Genomic DNA, 19,655 nt, shown 5'->3' on the forward strand with positions numbered 1-19,655 from the left:
CGCACTCTGCTGTGCTGGGTGCTGGGTGTCACACTCTGCTGTCCTGGGTGTCACACTCTGCTGTGCTGGGTGTCACACTCTGCTGTGCTGGGTGTCACACTCTGCTGTGCTGGTGTCACACTCTGCTGTGCTGGGTGTCACACTCTGCTGTGCTGGGTGTCACACTCTGCTGTGCTGGGTGTCACACTCTGCTGTGCTGGGTGTCACACTCTGCTGTGCTGGGTGTCACACTCTGCTGTGCTGGGTGTCACACTCTGCTGTCCTGGGTGCTGGGTGTCACACTCGGGTGTCACACTCTGCTGTCCCGGGTGTCACACTCGGGTGTCACGCTCTGCTGTCCCGGGTGTCACTCTCGGGTGTGGCACTCTGCTGTCCCGGGTGTGGCACTCTGCTGTCCCGGGTGTGGCACTCTGCTGTCCCGGGTGCCGCACGCCGCACTCTGCTGTCCCGGGTGCCGCACGCCGCACTCTGCTGTCCCGGGTGCCGCACGCCGCACTCTGCTGTCCCGGGTGCCGCACGCCGCACTCTGCTGTCCCGGGTGCCGCACGCCGCACTCTGCTGTCCCGGGTGCCGCACGCCGCACTCTGCTGTCCCGTGTGCCGCACGCCGCACTCTGCTGTCCCGGGTGCCGCACGCCGCACTCTGCTGTCCCGGGTGCCGCACGCCGCACTCTGCTGTCCCGGCTGGTATGATGCTGCCTCCTAACTGGAATTTCTCTGTCATTTTTGCAGGGGTTGAAGATCAGTCCTGTTACTCTGCTGTCCTCCTCCTGTGACCTGAGAGACGCTGATCTCTGCAGTACACCGAGGGCCGCCGCCGCTGATCTCTGCAGTACAGTGAGTATCGGAAGGGACACATGAGGCCTGTGACCAGGGATCAGAGGCCCCTGCACTGACGGCTCTGCTGTCCTGGGTGTCGCGCTCTGCTGTCCTGGGTGTCGCGCTCTGCTGTCCTGGGTGTCGCGCTCTGCTGTCCTGGGTGTCGCGCTCTGCTGTCCTGGGTGTCGCGCTCTGCTGTCCTGGGTGTCGCGCTCTGCTGTCCTGGGTGTCGCGCTCTGCTGTCCTGGGTGTCGCGCTCTGCTGTCCTGGGTGTCGCGCTCTGCTGTCCTGGGTGTCGCGCTCTGCTGTCCTGGGTGTCGCGCTCTGCTGTCCTGGGTGCTGGGTGTCACACTCTGCTGTCCTGGGTGCTGGGTGTCGCACTCTGCTGTCCTGGGTGCTGGGTGTCGCACTCTGCTGTCCTGGGTGCTGGGTGTCGCACTCTGCTGTCCTGGGTGCTGGGTGTCGCACTCTGCTGTCCTGGGTGCTGGGTGTCGCACTCTGCTGTCCTGGGTGCTGGGTGTCGCACTCTGCTGTCCTGGGTGCTGGGTGTCGCACTCTGCTGTCCTGGGTGCTGGGTGTCGCACTCTGCTGTCCTGGGTGCTGGGTGTCGCACTCTGCTGTCCTGGGTGCTGGGTGTCGCACTCTGCTGTCCTGGGTGCTGGGTGTCGCACTCTGCTGTCCTGGGTGCTGGGTGTCGCACTCTGCTGTCCTGGGTGCTGGGTGTCGCACTCTGCTGTCCTGGGTGCTGGGTGTCGCACTCTGCTGTCCTGGGTGCTGGGTGTCGCACTCTGCTGTCCTGGGTGCTGGGTGTCACGCTGTCCTGGGTGTCGGGTGTCACGCTGTCCTGGGTGTCGCACTCTGCTGTGCTGGGTGTCGCACTCTGCTGTCCTGGGTGCTGGGTGTCACACTCTGCTGTCCTGGGTGTCTCACTCTGCTGTCCTGGGTGTCGGGTGTCACGCTGTCCTGGGTGTCGGGTGTCACGCTGTCCTGGGTGTCGGGTGTCACGCTGTCCTGGGTGTCGGGTGTCACGCTGTCCTGGGTGTCGGGTGTCACGCTGTCCTGGGTGTCGGGTGTCACGCTGTCCTGGGTGTCGGGTGTCACGCTGTCCTGGGTGTCGGGTGTCACACTGTCCTGGGTGTCGGGTGTCACGCTGTCCTGGGTGTCGGGTGTCACGCTGTCCTGGGTGTCGGGTGTCACGCTGTCCTGGGTGTCGGGTGTCACGCTGTCCTGGGTGTCGGGTGTCACGCTGTCCTGGGTGTCACGCTCTGTTGTCCTGGGTGTCGGGTGTCACGCTGTCCTGGGTGTCGCACTCTGCTGTCCTGGGTGCTGGGTGTCACACTCTGCTGTCCTGGGTGTCTCACTCTGCTGTCCTGGGTGTCGGGTGTCACGCTGTCCTGGGTGTCGGGTGTCACGCTGTCCTGGGTGTCACGCTCTGCTGTCCTGGGTGTCGGGTGTCACGCTGTCCTGGGTGTCGCACTCTGCTGTGCTGGGTGCTGGTGTCACACTCTGCTGTCCTGGGTGTCACACTCTGCTGTGCTGGGTGTCACACTCTGCTGTGCTGGGTGTCACACTCTGCTGTGCTGGGTGTCACACTCTGCTGTGCTGGGTGTCACACTCTGCTGTGCTGGGTGTCACACTCTGCTGTGCTGGGTGTCACACTCTGCTGTCCTGGGTGCTGGGTGTCACACTCTGCTGTCCTGGGTGCTGGGTGTCACACTCTGCTGTCCTGGGTGCTGGGTGTCACACTCGGGTGTCACACTCTGCTGTCCCGGGTGTCACACTCGGGTGTCACGCTCTGCTGTCCCGGGTGTCACTCTCGGGTGTGGCACTCTGCTGTCCCGGGTGTGGCACTCTGCTGTCCCGGGTGTGGCACTCTGCTGTCCCGGGTGTGGCACTCTGCTGTCCCGGGTGTGGCACTCTGCTGTCCCGGGTGTGGCACTCTGCTGTCCCGGGTGTGGCACTCTGCTGTCCCGGGTGTGGCACTCTGCTGTCCCGGGTGTGGCACTCTGCTGTCCCGGGTGTGGCACTCTGCTGTCCCGGGTGTGGCACTCTGCTGTCCCGGGTGTGGCACTCTGCTGTCCCGGGTGTGGCACTCTGCTGTCCCGGGTGTGGCACTCTGCTGTCCCGGGTGTGGCACTCTGCTGTCCCGGGTGTGGCACTCTGCTGTCCCGGGTGTGGCACTCTGCTGTCCCGGGTGCCGCACTCTGCTGTCCCGGGTGCCGCACTCTGCTGTCCCGGGTGCCGCACGCCGCACTCTGCTGTCCCGGGTGCCGCACGCCGCACTCTGCTGTCCCGGGTGCCGCACGCCGCACTCTGCTGTCCCGGGTGCCGCACGCCGCACTCTGCTGTCCCGGGTGCCGCACGCCGCACTCTGCTGTCCCGGGTGCCGCACGCCGCACTCTGCTGTCCCGGGTGCCGCACGCCGCACTCTGCTGTCCCGGCTGGTATGATGCTGCCTCCTAACTGGAATTTCTCTGTCATTTTTGCAGGGGTTGAAGATCAGTCCTGTTACTCTGCTGTCCTCCTCCTGTGACCTGAGAGACGCTGATCTCTGCTGAGAGACGCTGATCTCTGCAGTACACCGAGGGCCGCAGCCGCTGATCTCTGCAGTACAGTGAGTATCGGAAGGGACACATGAGGCCTGTGACCAGGGATCAGCGGCCCCTGCACTGACGGCCCCTTCTCCGGATGTGACAGTGAAGCCTGTGGTGGCCCTCAGGGGTTGTGCTGTCCCCCCCCCCCCAAACCTTCTCCAGGGCTCCAGACTAAAAAAAATATCAAGGAGCCATTGGCTCCTAACCTGAAAAATTTAGTCGCCAAATTTAAAATACATATAATTACGGTATAATAAAAAATCACACAGGTCTTACCTAGGGTTGTCACGATACCAAAATTTTGACACTATTTCGATACCATAAAAAGGTATTGCGATACTCGATACCACGTGAAAAAAATAAAACTCCAAAAAAGCCGCGTGCATTCCGCATTTTATGGAACGTCTGGACCATAATAGAACAGTCCGATCCTAATTTTTGTAGGGACAAGGTGAGAAAAAAATGGCAAATTGGTAACCGATCGGAGCCTCAGGATTAGGGTCCATTCACACATCCGTGTGTGTTTCGCGGATCCACGGATCCGCAAAACACGGACAGCTGCAATGTGTGTTCCGCATTTTGCCGGCACTAAGAGAATATGCCTATTCTTGTACGCTATTGCCCCTCCCCTCCTCCTCCCTGCTATCAGCCCATTGGTGATGCAGAGGCCACAGCCCCTCCCCTCCTCCTCCCTGCTATCAGCCGATTGGTGGCAGCGGTGCAGGGGGGAGGGACTGCCTCCTTCTCCCCTGTGCTGTTGAGGAGAACATGGCACGTGCCATGTCAGTTTAATGTGAAAGCGGCAGAGGTCTTGGCGCAAATGGCAATAAGACTTTGTAGTCGTATTTGCAACCATTTTGGTCACCATCTGGAGCCCTGTTATGCCTCCCTTTAACACTGTAACGACATTCCTCCTCTGATTCGATGTTTCCTGATGCTCTCTTCTCTGCCCGCAGCGCCGCCATTGCCTCCTCCGCTGACCGCAGTGCCACCATTGCCTCCTCCGCTGACCGCAGTGCCACCATTGCCTCCTCCGCTGACCGCAGTGCCACCATTGCCTCCTCCGCTGACCGCAGTGCCACCATTGCCTCCTCCGCTGACCGCAGTGCCACCATTGCCTCCTCCGCTGACCGCAGTGCCACCATTGCCTCCTCCGCTGACCGCAGTGCCACCATTGCCTCCTCCTCTGACCGCAGTGCCACCATTGCCTCCTCCGCTGACCGCAGTGCCACCATTGCCTCCTCCGTTGCCTGCACCAATGGCGGGTAAGTCCTGAACCAGGACAAGTCAGCTGATGTTCAGTCATGTGACCTGGGTTCTGTTACTCTACAGCCCGCCATCTTATCTAAGGGTATGGGGTATTGGCCGGTCAGTGCTAACCAGTGTGGGGGCTGCAGAAGCCACAGATGGGGGTGATCGGTGCTGTACCAGCCGATCGCTGCACAAGAAGGGAATGTCCAACAGCAAAGCCCTCGTTGAGACGGAATTCAGCCACCTTGTGCTGCACCTGGGACTTGTGGTTCACCGCTGGTGAACTGCTGCAGCAATCGTCCTCATATTGTGTGATCTGATCACCCGCTGCAGTCCCTGCCCCCCCCCTTTGCTGTCGTCCCTGGCCCCCCCCCCAGACGGGGATGTCGGAGGTTGCAGTCCCTATTTTCAAAAAATTCTCAATTTTCTAAATGAGAAAATCTCTGCTTTTAGTACGGATAGTGATACCTCATAAAATAGTTATACCTTTTTTTTTTATTATACCTTTTGATAAATTAACATATCGGACCCCCCTACATTTCCCATCCCAGCCCCCACCCCCTCACAATGTCCCAAAAATGCTCTCCAAGTATCTTTGCACCCGAGCCGCCCCCCCCCCCAGCTACAGCAGAATATACAATCCTTTTACCATGGACACAGGACTCCGCTCGCCTGTAAATCTAGAACTAGAAGACCGCCAACCACCGATCATGCCCACATTGCGCCATTGCCGTAAATGCAGAGTGCTATCACCAATCACGCTAGGCCCAGACGATATCTCTGAAGTTCCCGGGATGCCAAATCAAAGGCATCGATACAAGGAGTCCAAAATCTCTCAAATGTAGTGAGGGCCCCTCTTCCTATAAACCCCTCGTTACTTAGTCTTGGCTGTGTCTGAGCAGTCAGTTTGGGCGCCATACATAACGTTTTGTCTGCCGCCACCTCACCAGGCCCCTCGGTGATTGGTAAGTCCTCCAGATATCCCAGTCCACATACAAACTGTGCAGAAGATAAAGCAGCTGAGGCGTCCAGATCATCTTAATAAGGTTGGTCCTTCCCACCACGGACGGCGGCAGCTTCTGCTCGATCTACCTATAACAGGGGACAGATTTCTCATACTCCGTGAGGTGATGCAACCACCTTGAGGTACCTCTAGAAAGGAAACCACCAAAAAGTGACCCCATTTTGGAAACTACACCCCTCAATGCATTCATTGAGAGATGTGGTAAGTGTATTGGCTCTACAAGCTTGGCTTGTTATGCATTTTTTCCTGAATACGGAAACTTCCCATTTGTGATCGTAAACTGCTGTCTGGGGACATGGCAGCGCTCCGAAGGGAAGGAGCGACATAGGGATTTTATCACATGGAATTGTTTTTAGGGGCCATAACTTCAGCGCTGATGTTGGCCTTTGCAGCAGAGGCCGCGTGGTCGCCCTGAATGGTATTATTGGAGCACATTGGGGGCTGCATGGGCTCAATGGGTGCACAACAGGGGGCTACAACATACTGCGGGGGCATCCAACCAGGTTCTGATCCCCACAATAATGAACTGTGGGGGAGCAGAACCTGTAGCCACATTACAATCCTCTGTACAGACGAGCCAATCAGAGCGATTGCTGGATTGAGACGGTCCTCATTGGTCTGGGGCCGGGTAGCGGAGGTCCCTGGTTGTGTGTAACCACCGCGATCTCAGCGCTGTCACCATGTGTTTATCCGTCATGAAGCACTAAGTAACAGTAGAGTATATACGTCATATAGCGTTAAGAGCTTGTGCAGAGGACTTAGATTGATGGCCTGTGGTCAGGATAGGTCATCTATATCAGATCGGCGGGGTCCGACACCCGGAACCCTCGCCGATCAGCTGTTTGAACAGAGTCATCTCCCTTGCAGCGGCGGAGCAGTATAAACACAAGTACTCGCTCCATTCAATGTTATTACACTGCGCCCCCGAGACAGCGGCAGTGTAATAAAGAGGAAGCAGCACCCCAAGTGCGTGTCGGACCCCCACCGATCTGACACCGATGACCTGAGGATAGGTCTTCAACAGAAAACGTATCACGGAACAGGGATATGTAGGTTGGCGTCTCAGTCACATAGGATTAACAGGAGAGACGTTGAGAATCTAAATAATAACTTTATTGTGAAATGCAATTAAAAGTGTGGAGCCCTGCCCCAATTCAAGGCAGATACCCCCCACAACATAGGAGGGCTACACCAAAGTGCCATATGTTGGGAGAAGGGCACACCCTCCACATTGTCTGATGAGTTAATTGTGTCTCACCAGTGGTGTTGCCCTAAACCTCGCACTGTCCAGGCGTGCCCTGGGTGTGTCCTCTATCAGGACCCCTGCTGGTCCAGTGCTGCCTCGGCACCTCCTCTTGATATCCCTATAGTTTGAACGGACTGCTCGGGCTCCCCTTCTGTACCTCTGACGTGCGTCATGCCCATGCCGGGGTTCCTCTATACCTTAGCGAGACTGTCAGTAGGGGGGAAGTGCTATCTGTGGGCGTTCCCCGCTCCCTCTTCATGATAGGTCCCTGCCCTGCACTAAATTCGGCCCCTAGGTGGGGCTTTGTTCCCTATAGAGAGAAGGCGAGGGCTTTCTTGTCACGGCCACACTAGTGCCAGACGCCGTGCCGCCTGTTATTGTATGTGACCTCTGCTATTGCTGCATAACCTCCGCTCCTGTTGAAACGCGTAGAGCATGAATGGCGGCAGTGTGTAGCGATCAGCGTTAATGTAGGGACCTTACCTATACAGATACATCCAGGGAGGTTTTTTCTGTGCCGGTGTCAGGCTGATCATGGGCTGCCGACATGGAGTGCTAGCTTTAGGGCACAATTAATCAGACAGTATGGGGTGTGTCCTTCTCCCAACATTTGGCACTTTGGTGTAGCCGCCCCTGTGGTTGGCCTCCACACTTTTTATTGTATTTCACAATAAAGTCATTATTATATATTTTTTTTTTATGTCTCGCTGAGGCAGTGAATCATCAATATACACTTCTCACAAAAATTCCTGGATATTTTGGCCTGTGGGTGAAATTTCAGGATCAACTTAAAATGCCCTCTAACCTTTACAGGAGAACTTAATATGACCTTCTCTAAACCTCTGAATGGACATGTCCAACGTTCAATATTTCAGTACTTTTTGCACAACAAGGAGCTTAACGGCAAAATTCACAACAGGTGAATCTCCCAATAAACTTCCTGGTTCAGTTAGAATTTACATTAAACCGTCGTCCTCATCATGCTGCTCACATTTTGACATCATGAGACCAAGACGACACCTAAGAATTGATGAACAGTACCTTGTCATTGTGAGGCTTCAAGCAGGATGTTCTCAGACAGAAGTGGCCACTGAGCTTAGAGAGTCACAGAGTGTCATCAGCAGGTTGTATCAGAGATACAGAGACTGGAAGAGTCACAGAAAGGCAGAGAAGTGGACATCCTATGGCCACATCCCACACTGATGACCGCTTCATTGTGAACAATGCCCTGCTGAACCGGATGATGAATGTCACACAACTTCATGCACACTTAAGGGAGGTGAGAGGCGCCCAAGTGTTATGTCAGACCATTGGAAACCATTTACATTAGCGTAGTCTGCATGCTAGACGACCTGTGGGGGGGTACCTGACCACACCACCAGGCACAGGCGTCATCACCTTGCATGGGCCCGGGAGCATCTACGCTGGACAAGGGACCAGTGGGCCTCAGTGCTGGTCACTGATGAAAGGCGATTCACGCTGAGCAGAAATGATGGCCTCCAACGGCGTTGGAGACATCAAGGAGAGCGCTCTGCATCAGCCACTGTTGTCACCAGACGAGCCTTTGGTGGTGTTGGTGTTACAGTGTGGGCAGGTGTGTCTAGTCAGTACAGAACTGCCCTACACTGTGAATGGTCCAGTCACCAGCCCATACTACCTGAAGAACATCATTAATCCAGTCATTGTGCCTCTGCAGGAACAACACAGGCCTGATGTCATCTTCATGGGGGACAATGCTCCAGCTCATTGAGGTCACATCATAAGGGAACAGCTCCTAGGGACTGGGGGACCTCACATGGAGCGGCCTGCACTTTCTCCAGACCTGAATCCCATTGAAAACCTATGGGATCAGCTGATTCGCCGTGTAGAGGCCGTGACTCTCTACCCCAGAACCTCAATGACCTGAGGGCTGCCCTTCAAGAAGAGTGGGACGCCATGCCACAGCAGACAATCTGGCCGATAGCCAAAAATTTATACCGATATTTTATATCTCATAATATATATTATATTAGTTGGTAGTCACTGAGGTGGTGGAAATTTGCATTTGGTGCTAGTATATTATAAATGTAAATTAAAATTAATAAAGCCCTTAGTTGGTAGTCAATTTATAATTTACATTTATAATATACTACTGCCAAATGCCAATTTCCACATCATCCTCACTGACTTTATTAACCCCTATCAGACCTCAGATCAGCTCTTTATTACGACCTCAGATCAGCCCTTTATTAACCCCTGTCAGACCTCAGATCAGCCCTTTATTAACCCCTGTCAGACCTCAGATCAGCCCTTTATTAACCCCTGTCAGACCTCAGATCAGCCCTTTATTAACCCCTGTCAGACCTCAGATCAGCCCTTTATTAACCCCTGTCAGACCTCAGATCAGCCCTTTATTACGACCTCAGATCAGCCCTTTATTAACCCCTGTCAGACCTCAGATCAGACCTCAGATCAGACCTTTTATTAACCCCTATCAGACCTCAGATCAGACCTTTTATTAACCCCTATCAGACCTCAGATCAGACCTTTATTAACCCCTATCAGAGCTCAGATCAGACCTCTATTAACCCCTTTCAGACCTCAGATGAAAAAAAAAAAAAAAACTCCTCACCTCTCCAGCGCTGCGGCTCCTTTTCATCTCCGGGTCCGGCATCTCGCTCCCCTGTCTTCTCCGGCCTGCGCTGCACTGTCACCTGACAGCGTGCAGCGTCAGGACATAGTGCGCGGACTACATCCTGATGCTGTACGGGGTCAGGACAGTGCAGCGCGGGCACCATTAAAAAAGACCAGGGAGGGTGAGTATCGGAAGCGCTTTCTGCGCTTTTTCCCCTCTCCCGATGCATACCAGTGCGCACTCCCATAATGCTTTATACGCATTATTGGTATATCTGCAAGTTTAGATACCGATACCAATAATGTACAAAATCCTAAATATCGGCCGATAATACTGGTACTTCCGATAATCGGTCGATTCCCTATTGTGAACAGCAGGAGAACTGCTCCTAATTAATGCCCGACTTTCATCATATAATATCACTGGAACCGGAACTTTTTATGTTTTCATAAATTTCACCCGAAAAACTTTTTGTGGGTCTAATTTTTTTCTTTTTCCTAAATTTTATTTGACTCTTCACGTGTAAAAGCACAACATATGCACCCTGTGAATAAATAATATTACACACTGTACATGTGTTGAATCACACAAATACCCTGTTCACCTTAAAATACTGTAGAGGCCAGCGAGGCAGAAGAGGACGCCACATTCCTCACCTCTTCCTTATCCAGTGATGAGGGACCCTCTAAAAGTCTCCCCCAGGACAGCAGCTGAGGCGACCCCCCCGCCAGAGTGATCCCACATGGACCCCACTCCATAGGATTATCAGCCTCAGATTCCAGAGTTTGTGGGCGGCTCAGGAATCCAGGCTTCGCAAATATTGATTTTTGAAAAAAAAAAATCTTGGTGAATTTTGTAAATTTAAGGTCAGCCCAAACTAATTTATATGGCCAGAACCCCACTCCAGTAAATTTAGCAGAGAGGATTGTCGTAACCATGGAAATGAGCAATGTGTAATGTGATGGAAAAATGAATCCAGCCAGTGATGGAAGCAATATAGACAATCACAATACATTAGTAAATGCCACTTTCTGAAGTGACACAACCCCTTTAAGTCCCTGAGGTATTATAGTGTGCAGCACTGAAAGCAAAAGTCAGAGAAGCCTCCCTAGTTCCCCGCACAGCTTGCCAATCAGGAAGGGCAACAGCAGGGCTCTCCTCCATGAGGACATGTTGGGGATTTCCACTGTAGGGGTACCTCAGGGTCTCTTGAAATGTGACATGGAGCCAAAGAACCATTCCAGCAAAATCTGACACCTAAAAGCCATCTCGCGCTCCTTCCCTTCTGTGCCCTGCTGTGCGCCCATACAGCAGTGTACGACCACATAAACTGCAGAATTGGGGTAATAAATATTGACCTTGGCTTTGCTGTTAGCCCTTGCTTTGTTACAGGAAGAAAACTGATTAAAATGGAAATTCTGTAAAAAAAAATATTATAAAAAAAATATATATCACCTCCATTTTGCTTTAATTCTCCGACACCTAAAGAGTTAACAATGTTTCTAAAACGAGGCATGGGGTTTCTAAAACGAGGTAATTTATGTGGGGTTTCTAATACATAAGTCCTTGAAATGTTTTAAATTTTAAAAAATTGTTTCTAAAATTCTAAGCCTTTTAACATTCAAAAAAATATATATATATTACATTTACAAAATGATGGCGACATAAAGTAGACATATGGGGACTGTTAATAACTATTTTATGAGGTTTCACAGAGAAATTAAAATTTAGAAACTTGGGAATTTTTCCAAATATTCCGTAAATTTAGGTTTTATTTAATCAGCTGTTATGAAGTACAATGTGTTACAAAAAAATCTCAGAATAAAAGCATTCCAAAGTTATTACCACATAAAGTGACACGTCAGATTTGCAAAATTAGGCCGTGTCAGGAAGGCAAAAAATGGCTGTGTCTGGAAGGGGTTAAAAGGCCTGATGGAAAGAGCATGGGGGTCGAACAATCGGTACTACGATCATGGCTCCTATGTACTTTTGCATTATGTTGGCAGCATATCCGTGTTTACACAGGGTGATGTGCCTCCGACCAGAGAGTATTTTTACGCTCACATAAAAGATCCGATTAGCCCACCGGCGAGCGCTTTCACGACCTTTGATGTGGGACCAGCATTTGTACGAATGCTTCTTCCCGATCATCAATATGTATACAAGGGCCCTTACTCATCCCAGCACCATGACTGCCCCGTAAACAGAGACCTCCAGAGTGGCAGCCCCATCCACCCTATGAGGCAGAGACCTCCTGTTTGCAGTGGTATACAGAACAGCTGCCCTCTCCTGTGAATATAGACACTGGGCTCCTCTCAGTGGGTGGTGGGATATCCACCATTTCGGTGGCTTGTTGCTCTCCAGCATTCCTGTGCACAGTGGGGTTGTTAGCGTTGGCAAGTGGCTCTTGTCTCCTTATCCTGTAGTTTGTACACTCAATACATCTCTGTGTTTCCTTTAGATTACAACACAAGTCCTCTGAATAAGTGGACCGAACAGCACGTCTCACACTGGCTCCAATCAATACCTATAAACCAGAAGTACATTGACAAGCTTTATGAGGAAGAAGTCTCAGGGCCGGTGCTCAAAGAAATAGATGAAGAGTTCTTAAAGAATGTTGGAATGAAGCAAGGTCCCATCAAACTGCTGATCAAAAAGAGGAATGAGCTGGTATCCAAGGAGGAGGAGCAAAACTCATCACAAAGATCTGAAGGGGGCAAAAAATATCCAAAACCTGTGCATGAAATGGGAGCATCGAGTCAGTCATGTGAGGTTGCTCCTCAGCTGGAGGAAGTCAGGTCCTCTCATTCACGTGAGGTCGCTTCTCCAGCCGAGAAAATAAAGTCACCTCATTCACGTGAGGTTGCTCCTCAGCCTGAGGAAGTCAAGTCCCCTCATTCACGTGAGATTGCTACTCTGCCCAAGAAAGCAAAGTCCCCTGTAAATCCAGATATTGTGAGTCCTCCACAAAGGCTTCCCACAGGCAAGACACAATCTACACAGAGTCCTCAGAAGAGCAGTAAGCCTGACCAGACCACCCCCCTTCTTCAGTCCTCACAATTTGTGTCCTTTGCTACTTTTCGACCCTTTGATAAGGAAGTTGGAAATTTCAAGTATGTAAAGGGCCATGTGCTACCTCCAGAATCTGGAGTAGAAGACCTCATAAAACCGTGTCATGAGTACAAGTCACTCAGTACTGCCTCTAAACTGGATCGAACCAGACTGCAAGCAAAATTTGCCTCGGAGGTGATCAGATTTGCTTCTGCTTGTATGAACGTGAGGTCGAATGGTACAATACATTTCGGGGTGATGGACAGCAAGGAAGACAAACTTTGTAGACATGGACAGATAATGGGGATTCTGGTGGAGGACCAGGACTGGTATGTTGATGCACTGGACTACATTGAGAGGTGTTTCAATAAAACAGAACACGATGCAGCCAGAGCTTGTATTCGCACCCCGAAATTCATCGAGGTTGTAGATAAACAGTATGAAGATCAACGGTTTGTGGTGGAGGTGGACATAGTGCCTGATTCAGGGTCTGTGAAATTACAAGTCTTCCAAGCAAGTTTACCAAAGTTCATTGAGAAAAGCAACAAAGTAAATATGGAGAAAAAAACGTATTACCGCAGAACTGGCGCAAAATCCGAGCCGGTACCCGAGGATGATATGGTGATGTTCATCCAGGGTATGCAGGAACTGCATTCAAGAAGAGAAAAAGCAGAAACTATAACCCCATGTGAGACTACAGCCCAGGAAAACCTCACAAAGAAAATAGACCTCCTCACTGGAGGTAAAGAATACATGGATGACACCATCTGGTACATACTGGTGACCAACAAGTGGGAACCTACCCAACTAGCAAATCTCAACTTCCTCATGCGCTTGAAGATTTTTTGTGTGTTTGACTTTGATGCAGACTCAGAAGTGTCAGGGCTGTGCTCCAGATACAAGGAACACCATGCCCGTAACATTCATTCCCTCACTGATTACTCTAATGACAGTGGGATTAGCCTGAGTGAACTGAGGAAGTCTCTGGCACTCTTTGATCAGACCAGCTGGATATTCTGCAACGGTAGAAACAATTTCCGAGGCGGCGACAAACCCTGTGATGAAAATACCTGGATTAAGAACAAGAAAAAATACATGACTGAAGCAATCTCTTTAATCTGTGGTAAGATTTTCCAAAGTGGGAACTTTGTGGTGGTGCTTTTGCTGATGTCTCCTGTGGAGAAGCCAATTGTGGACACTTTCCACAGCTTCTACTCCCAGATGCAAGGGATGGAAGACATCATTTGTATAGCAGAAAACAAGGAATATTATAGCAAATGGGCCAGCCTTGCTCAGCTATCATGTGACATGGAGACTCTGGAGCAAAGGAGCATTGTTGGGTTACAGTTGAGTCACATTGATGCTACAGTGCAGAGCATGTTCCCCATCGGAAACTCTTATAGGAATCTGCCAGTGTCGTCCAAAGGTGTCTGTGTTCTTAAGAGGCCTGATGAAGAGAAAATGCACTCGCTGGAAATCCTGTGTGTGAATGAATGCTGTGATAAAAATCTCAATCTTCTGAGCAAAAAGGAGTTAAAGGATCTGGAGAGTACATTCTATCGAGGAGGCAAGATGAGCTGGAAACATCTCTGGTTCGCAGAACATAAAAAATGTGGAGATTTTATTGAGCGCAATGCATGCAACAAAGTCCGAAATATTCTCCATGGGATTCTGTATGAAAATACTGTACGACTTCCGGTCGCCCGCATAAAAATTTACCATCACCCTGGAAGCGGAGGGAGTACAGTCGCACGTCAAGTTATGTGGAAGAATAGGAACAATTTAAGATGCGCCATTGTGAGGTCATCGTACCTTTTTTCCACTGTTGGTCAGCATGCCGTAAAGCTCAGGGAGTATGAAGAGGACAGTCCCAACCAGTGCCTGCCTGTCCTGCTACTAGTAGAAGACTGTGAAGAAGACTACCTGGATGATCTGAGACATGAGCTGTCAGAAGCCATGGTGTATAAGAAAATAGTTTATTCCAAGCCATGTTTCATTCTCATGAGTTGCAAACGATCAAATGTTCCAGAAGATTTGTCCAAAACCTCTGTGTCCGACACAGTTGTGATCACTCATAAGCTCAGCCTGGAGGAGAAGAGAGACTTCTCTATAAAAGCAAAGGAGCTGGAGAAGGACTTCCCAAGTTCAGAGTTCATAATCACTTTTGTCCTCATGAGCCATGAATTTAATGAACAGTATGTGAAGGACTTTGTGCAGAATGTCCTGCGAGGAATCGATCACTCGTCAGTCATCACGCGGCTTATGAGATACGTTGCACTGCTTAATTGCTATGTCCAGAATTCTTACATTTCTGTTTCACACTGTGAAGCCTTCCTTGGTTTTGGAGTCATGACCAAACAAGAGCACAAGGCGATACGAGAATGCAATTTCAAGAGTCACCTCTTCAAAAGCGAGCAAGCACGACTTCTGTTCATTGAGCTGAGGGAGCAGAACACTTGGATCAGCTCAATCCACTTCATTCATCCTCTGGTTGCCAAAGAAGTGTTGAACCAACTCTCAGAAATACATCCTCAGAGTGAAATAGCCAAAGATCTCCTGGAGGAGAAAGTTCTACTTCAGCATAGATTTGGTCAAGAGGAATTCATAAAGTTTATTCGAGACTTGTTTTTACTGCGCTACCGGAAAAGTCGAGGTGACAGTGTGGACACGTTCTTCTCACCTATGATTGAACATGTTTGCAAAGTGGAACAAAATACAGAGAAGGCCATTAAGCTCTTGAAAGCTGCATATCAGCGATTTGACAAGGATCCCTTCTTTGCTCAGCAGCTGGCCCGCTTACACTGCACGTATAAGAAGTTTGAGGAGGCTCTGAGTTGGGCAGAGACGGCCAAGTCCCAGCTGCCACACAATTCCTTCATACTACACACAGAAGGTCAGGTCTACAGAATGTGGTTCAATGAGCTCTTTGACAAGAAGAGAGACAACTTGACTCCAGAGTATGTCATTGAGTTGATAGAGCTCAGCCTTAAATCTATGGACTGTTTCAGAGCAGCCGAACAAGCTGCAAAATCTGAGTCGGATTGCATGAACGACTCGGCATACTTTGGGGAGATTGATGTTGGCTGCAGACTGTTATATCTGCTTTCATTACAGCCCGTGTTCTCCAAAAACACAGGCGCAGAGAACACAGAGCTCCTGAAATATCTTCTGACAGACCATATACCGGTGGAGATCGAGAAACTATGGTTTAAATTTCACAGCCGCTTAAAGGAACTCTACGAAGCTATCTACAATGCACTGGAGTGGATTGCTGATGATGTGGGTTATTTTCAATCAGAGAAAGTTGAAGAAGGAGTAAAGCTGACCAAGACAGAGGAACATCTTCACAGTCCCAGGAAATGGCTGCTGAGGAAGACTAAAGAATTTGCTAAGTTTTTTAGCTCTGATTTTTTGCTGTCGCACACAGACATTGATGTTAACAGTCAGCTGATCCGTAAGATGAGTATTTATAAGCTGGGAGGAGGAAGCACGGCCACCATCCTCTCCATCCTGTCGGATTCTAAAGATGAACGATCTAGTAAAAAGTTGGAGGAGATAATTAATCTATACCCGGAGGACATCGCCTGTCAGGGGCTCGATGATGCTGGTCTTGCCAACTATATCATGTCTCAAATTGCCCTGGGAAGTGTGTGCCCCGGATCTCCAAAACTGTTATCATTGCAGAAACTCCGTGAACTTGGCAAGAGGTTTCTATCCACCAGGAATGTTTTTCCACCCAGTGTCTACCTGCTCACCTTCCTGCTCTACTGGCCAGACAGTAAAATCGACAATAAACCAGATGTCAATAAAGACAATGTTTTGGCCAATGCCCTGAAGACGGCAACGGGACTGCACGAGATAAGAATCAAGAACGTCCTAGTTCGGAAGAAAAGAACCAACGTGCTCTTCTTTCTGGGGAAGGGACACGGCCTTCAGAAGATCATTCACCGGAGCACTATCGAGAAGAAAATTGGAGGACCACTCAATGAAAAGCGAATGAAGTGGGACAATGACGACCTGACGAAGTTCAACAGCGTGCATCGGCTGCTGCCAAATGTCCATGGCTGGACTGAGAATGGAAGGCTGTATGCAGAGGGACACTGCAAGAAAAACAAAATCGAGATCCTGTCACTCAACCCCTCGTCTGTGCCTCATGGCAGTGAGAATGTCACCTTTTATCTGGGCTTCACATTCAATGGCTTTGTAGCCTTTAATATACAGCTGCAGACGGACAGCAAAGTGTGAGCCTCGCATGGACGGTGCACAGGAGCCTGGAGCTGGAGAACAGGCTGGGGCCGCTATGTCTGTGGACTGGCCCCCGTGTGATAAATCTGTGTGTAAATAGCATTTTCATACATTCATAATAAAATGTTTTGTAGCATCGGAGATCTCACTTCTTTCAGGACAAACATTCACAGTGTTCGGCAGGGTTCACATGAGTATGATCTGGTCGGGCTGTGGGTCGAATGATGAACAGCTTCCTGGTTAGGTCCTGATTTCAAATCTTAGTCTGAAACTGGCCTAATATCAATCCTTATACTCCAGTCACATCCAGAGCTGCAGTCACTATTCTGCTGTTACATCGTGTCCTGTACTCCAGTCTCAAGAAGAGCAGCAGTCACTCTTCTGATATTACATAATGTATATGCCAGTAATCTCCAGAGCTGAAATCACCATTCTGTTCCTCGTGACTTCTAAAATCGTGAAACTGCCCAGTGGGCAAAAAATACCCCCTCTGCTTCCCACTGTTTGTCGTCAGTATTGCACACAAAAAAGGACAGATTCATTTAAATCCTTAGTGAGCAATCTGTCATATAGGCATCTACTGGCTTTATGTCCTGCTGATTCTAGTCATTTATAGTCCAGTCTTACATCACACAGCGCTTTTTAATCACCGTAAGGGCTCTTGTGCACAAATGTATTTTCTTTCCGCTTCTGTTCCGTTTTTTTTGCGGAACGTATGTGGAACCATTCACCTCAATGGGGCTGTAGAAAGTACAGAAGTTACTCCATGTGCATTCCATTTCCGTTTGTCCGCATGGCCGTTCCACAAAATAGTAGTGCATGTCCTATTGTCCGCAAATCACGGTCCAAGATCCCATTCAAGTCAATGGGTCCGCAAAAAATACGGAACGCACACGGAACATATCCATATTTCATCAGTATTTTGCGGATGCATACTGTAGAAATGCTATGCCCAGCCCATATTTGGTGATTAATAAGTTACTGTTTCTGTATACGATCTGCAAAAAACTGATCAAATACGGAAACCAAACGGATATGTTTTGTGCAATAATGGAACGGAAAAGGACTTAAATCAGAGAAAAAAAATTAAAACTCAGATACGGAACGACGAATCGGTGAAAAACAGACCGCAAAACAACAACGGTCGCGTGCATGAGCCCTAAATCAGCAGTATTATATTTTCCCACAGTATTGCTGCACTTTATTAGAATACACACTGCCGGCATCCGCTCCTCTGTATGATTGTACACGCTGCCGGCGTCTGCTCCTCTGTATGATTGTACACGCTGCCGGCGTCTGCTCCTCTGTATGATTGTACACGCTGCCGGCGTCTGCTCCTCTGTATGATTGTACACGCTGTCGGCGTCTGCTCCTCTGTATGATTGTACACGCTGCCGGCATCCGCTCCTCTGTATGATTGTACACGCTGCCGGCGTCTGCTCCTCTGTATGATTGTACACGCTGCCGGCGTCTGCTCCTCTGTATGATTGTACACGCTGCCGGCGTCTGCTCCTCTGTATGATTGTACACGCTGTCGGCGTCTGCTCCTCTGTATGATTGTACACGCTGCCGGCGTCTGCTCCTCTGTATGATTGTACACGCTGCCAGCGTCTGCTCCTCTGTATGATTGTACACACTGCCGGCATCCGCTCCTCTGTATGATTGTACACGCTGCCGGCGTCTGCTCCTCTGTATGATTGTACACGCTGCCGGCGTCTGCTCCTCTGTATGATTGTACACGCTGCCGGCGTCTGCTCCTCTGTATGATTGTACACGCTGCCAGCGTCTGCTCCTCTGTATGATTGTACACGCTGCCGGCATCCGCTCCTCTGTATGATTGTACACGCTGCCGGCGTCTGCTCCTCTGTATGATTGTACACACTGCCGGCGTCTGCTCCTCTGTATAATTGTACACACTGCCGGCATCCGCTCCTCTGTATAATTGTACACGCTGCCGGCAATCCGCTCCTCTGTATAATTGTACACGCTGCCGGCATCCGCTCCTCTGTATGATTGTACACGCTGCCGGCGTCTGCTCCTCTGTATGATTGTACACACTGCCGGCGTCTGCTCCTCTGTATAATTGTACACACTGCCGGCCTCTGCTCCTCTGTATGATTGTACACGCTGCCGGCGTCTGCTCCTCTGTATGATTGTACACACTGCCGGCATCCGCTCCTCTGTATGATTGTACACGCTGCCGGCGTCTGCTCCTCTGTATAATTGTACACACTGCCGGCCTCTGCTCCTCTGTATGATTGTACACGCTGCCGGCGTCTGCTCCTCTGTATGATTGTACACGCTGCCGGCATCCGCTCCTCTGTATGATTGTACACGCTGCCGGCGTCTGCTCCTCTGTATGATTGTACACACTGCCGGCATCCGCTCCTCTGTATAATTGTACACGCTGCCGGCATCCGCTCCTCTGTATAATTGTACATACTGCCGGCGTCTGCTCCTCTGTATGATTGTACACGCTGCCGGCGTCTGCTCCTCTGTATGATTGTACACGCTGCTGGCGTCTGCTCCTCTGTATGATTGTACACGCTGCCGGCGTCTGCTCCTCTGTATGATTGTACACGCTGCCGGCGTCTGCTCCTCTGTATGATTGTACACGCTGCTGGCGTCTGCTCCTCTGTATGATTGTACACGCTGCCGGCGTCTGCTCCTCTGTATGATTGTACACGCTGCTGGCGTCTGCTCCTCTGTATGATTGTACACACTGCCGGCATCCGCTCCTCTGTATAATTGTACACACTGCCGGCATCCGCTCCTCTGTATAATTGTACACGCTGCCGGCATCCGCTCCTCT

General features: G+C 50.5%; 1 protein-coding gene across 2 annotated transcripts; it reads left to right on the forward strand.

Moving 5' to 3' along the window:
* The first annotated feature begins 730 nt into the window (after nt 1-730).
* On the forward strand, nt 731-16,953 carry LOC122923408 (sterile alpha motif domain-containing protein 9-like). 2 transcript variants are annotated; one of them, XM_044274212.1, is made up of 4 exons: nt 731-836; nt 3,308-3,432; nt 4,369-4,677; nt 12,009-16,953. In XM_044274212.1, exons 3-4 carry the CDS (start codon nt 4,671-4,673, stop codon nt 16,841-16,843), a joined length of 4,842 nt encoding a protein of 1,613 aa, XP_044130147.1. In that variant the 5' UTR covers nt 731-836; nt 3,308-3,432; nt 4,369-4,670; the 3' UTR covers nt 16,844-16,953. The 2 variants fall into 2 exon arrangements, with proteins under 2 accessions (XP_044130147.1, XP_044130146.1); XM_044274211.1 differs by lacking the exon at nt 3,308-3,432 and having other exon boundaries at nt 734-836.
* The last annotated feature ends 2,702 nt before the right edge of the window (nt 16,954-19,655 follow it).

Source organism: Bufo gargarizans, unplaced genomic scaffold, assembly GCF_014858855.1.
Source record: "Bufo gargarizans isolate SCDJY-AF-19 unplaced genomic scaffold, ASM1485885v1 original_scaffold_1577_pilon, whole genome shotgun sequence".
Classification (NCBI taxonomy): Eukaryota; Metazoa; Chordata; class Amphibia; order Anura; family Bufonidae; genus Bufo; species Bufo gargarizans.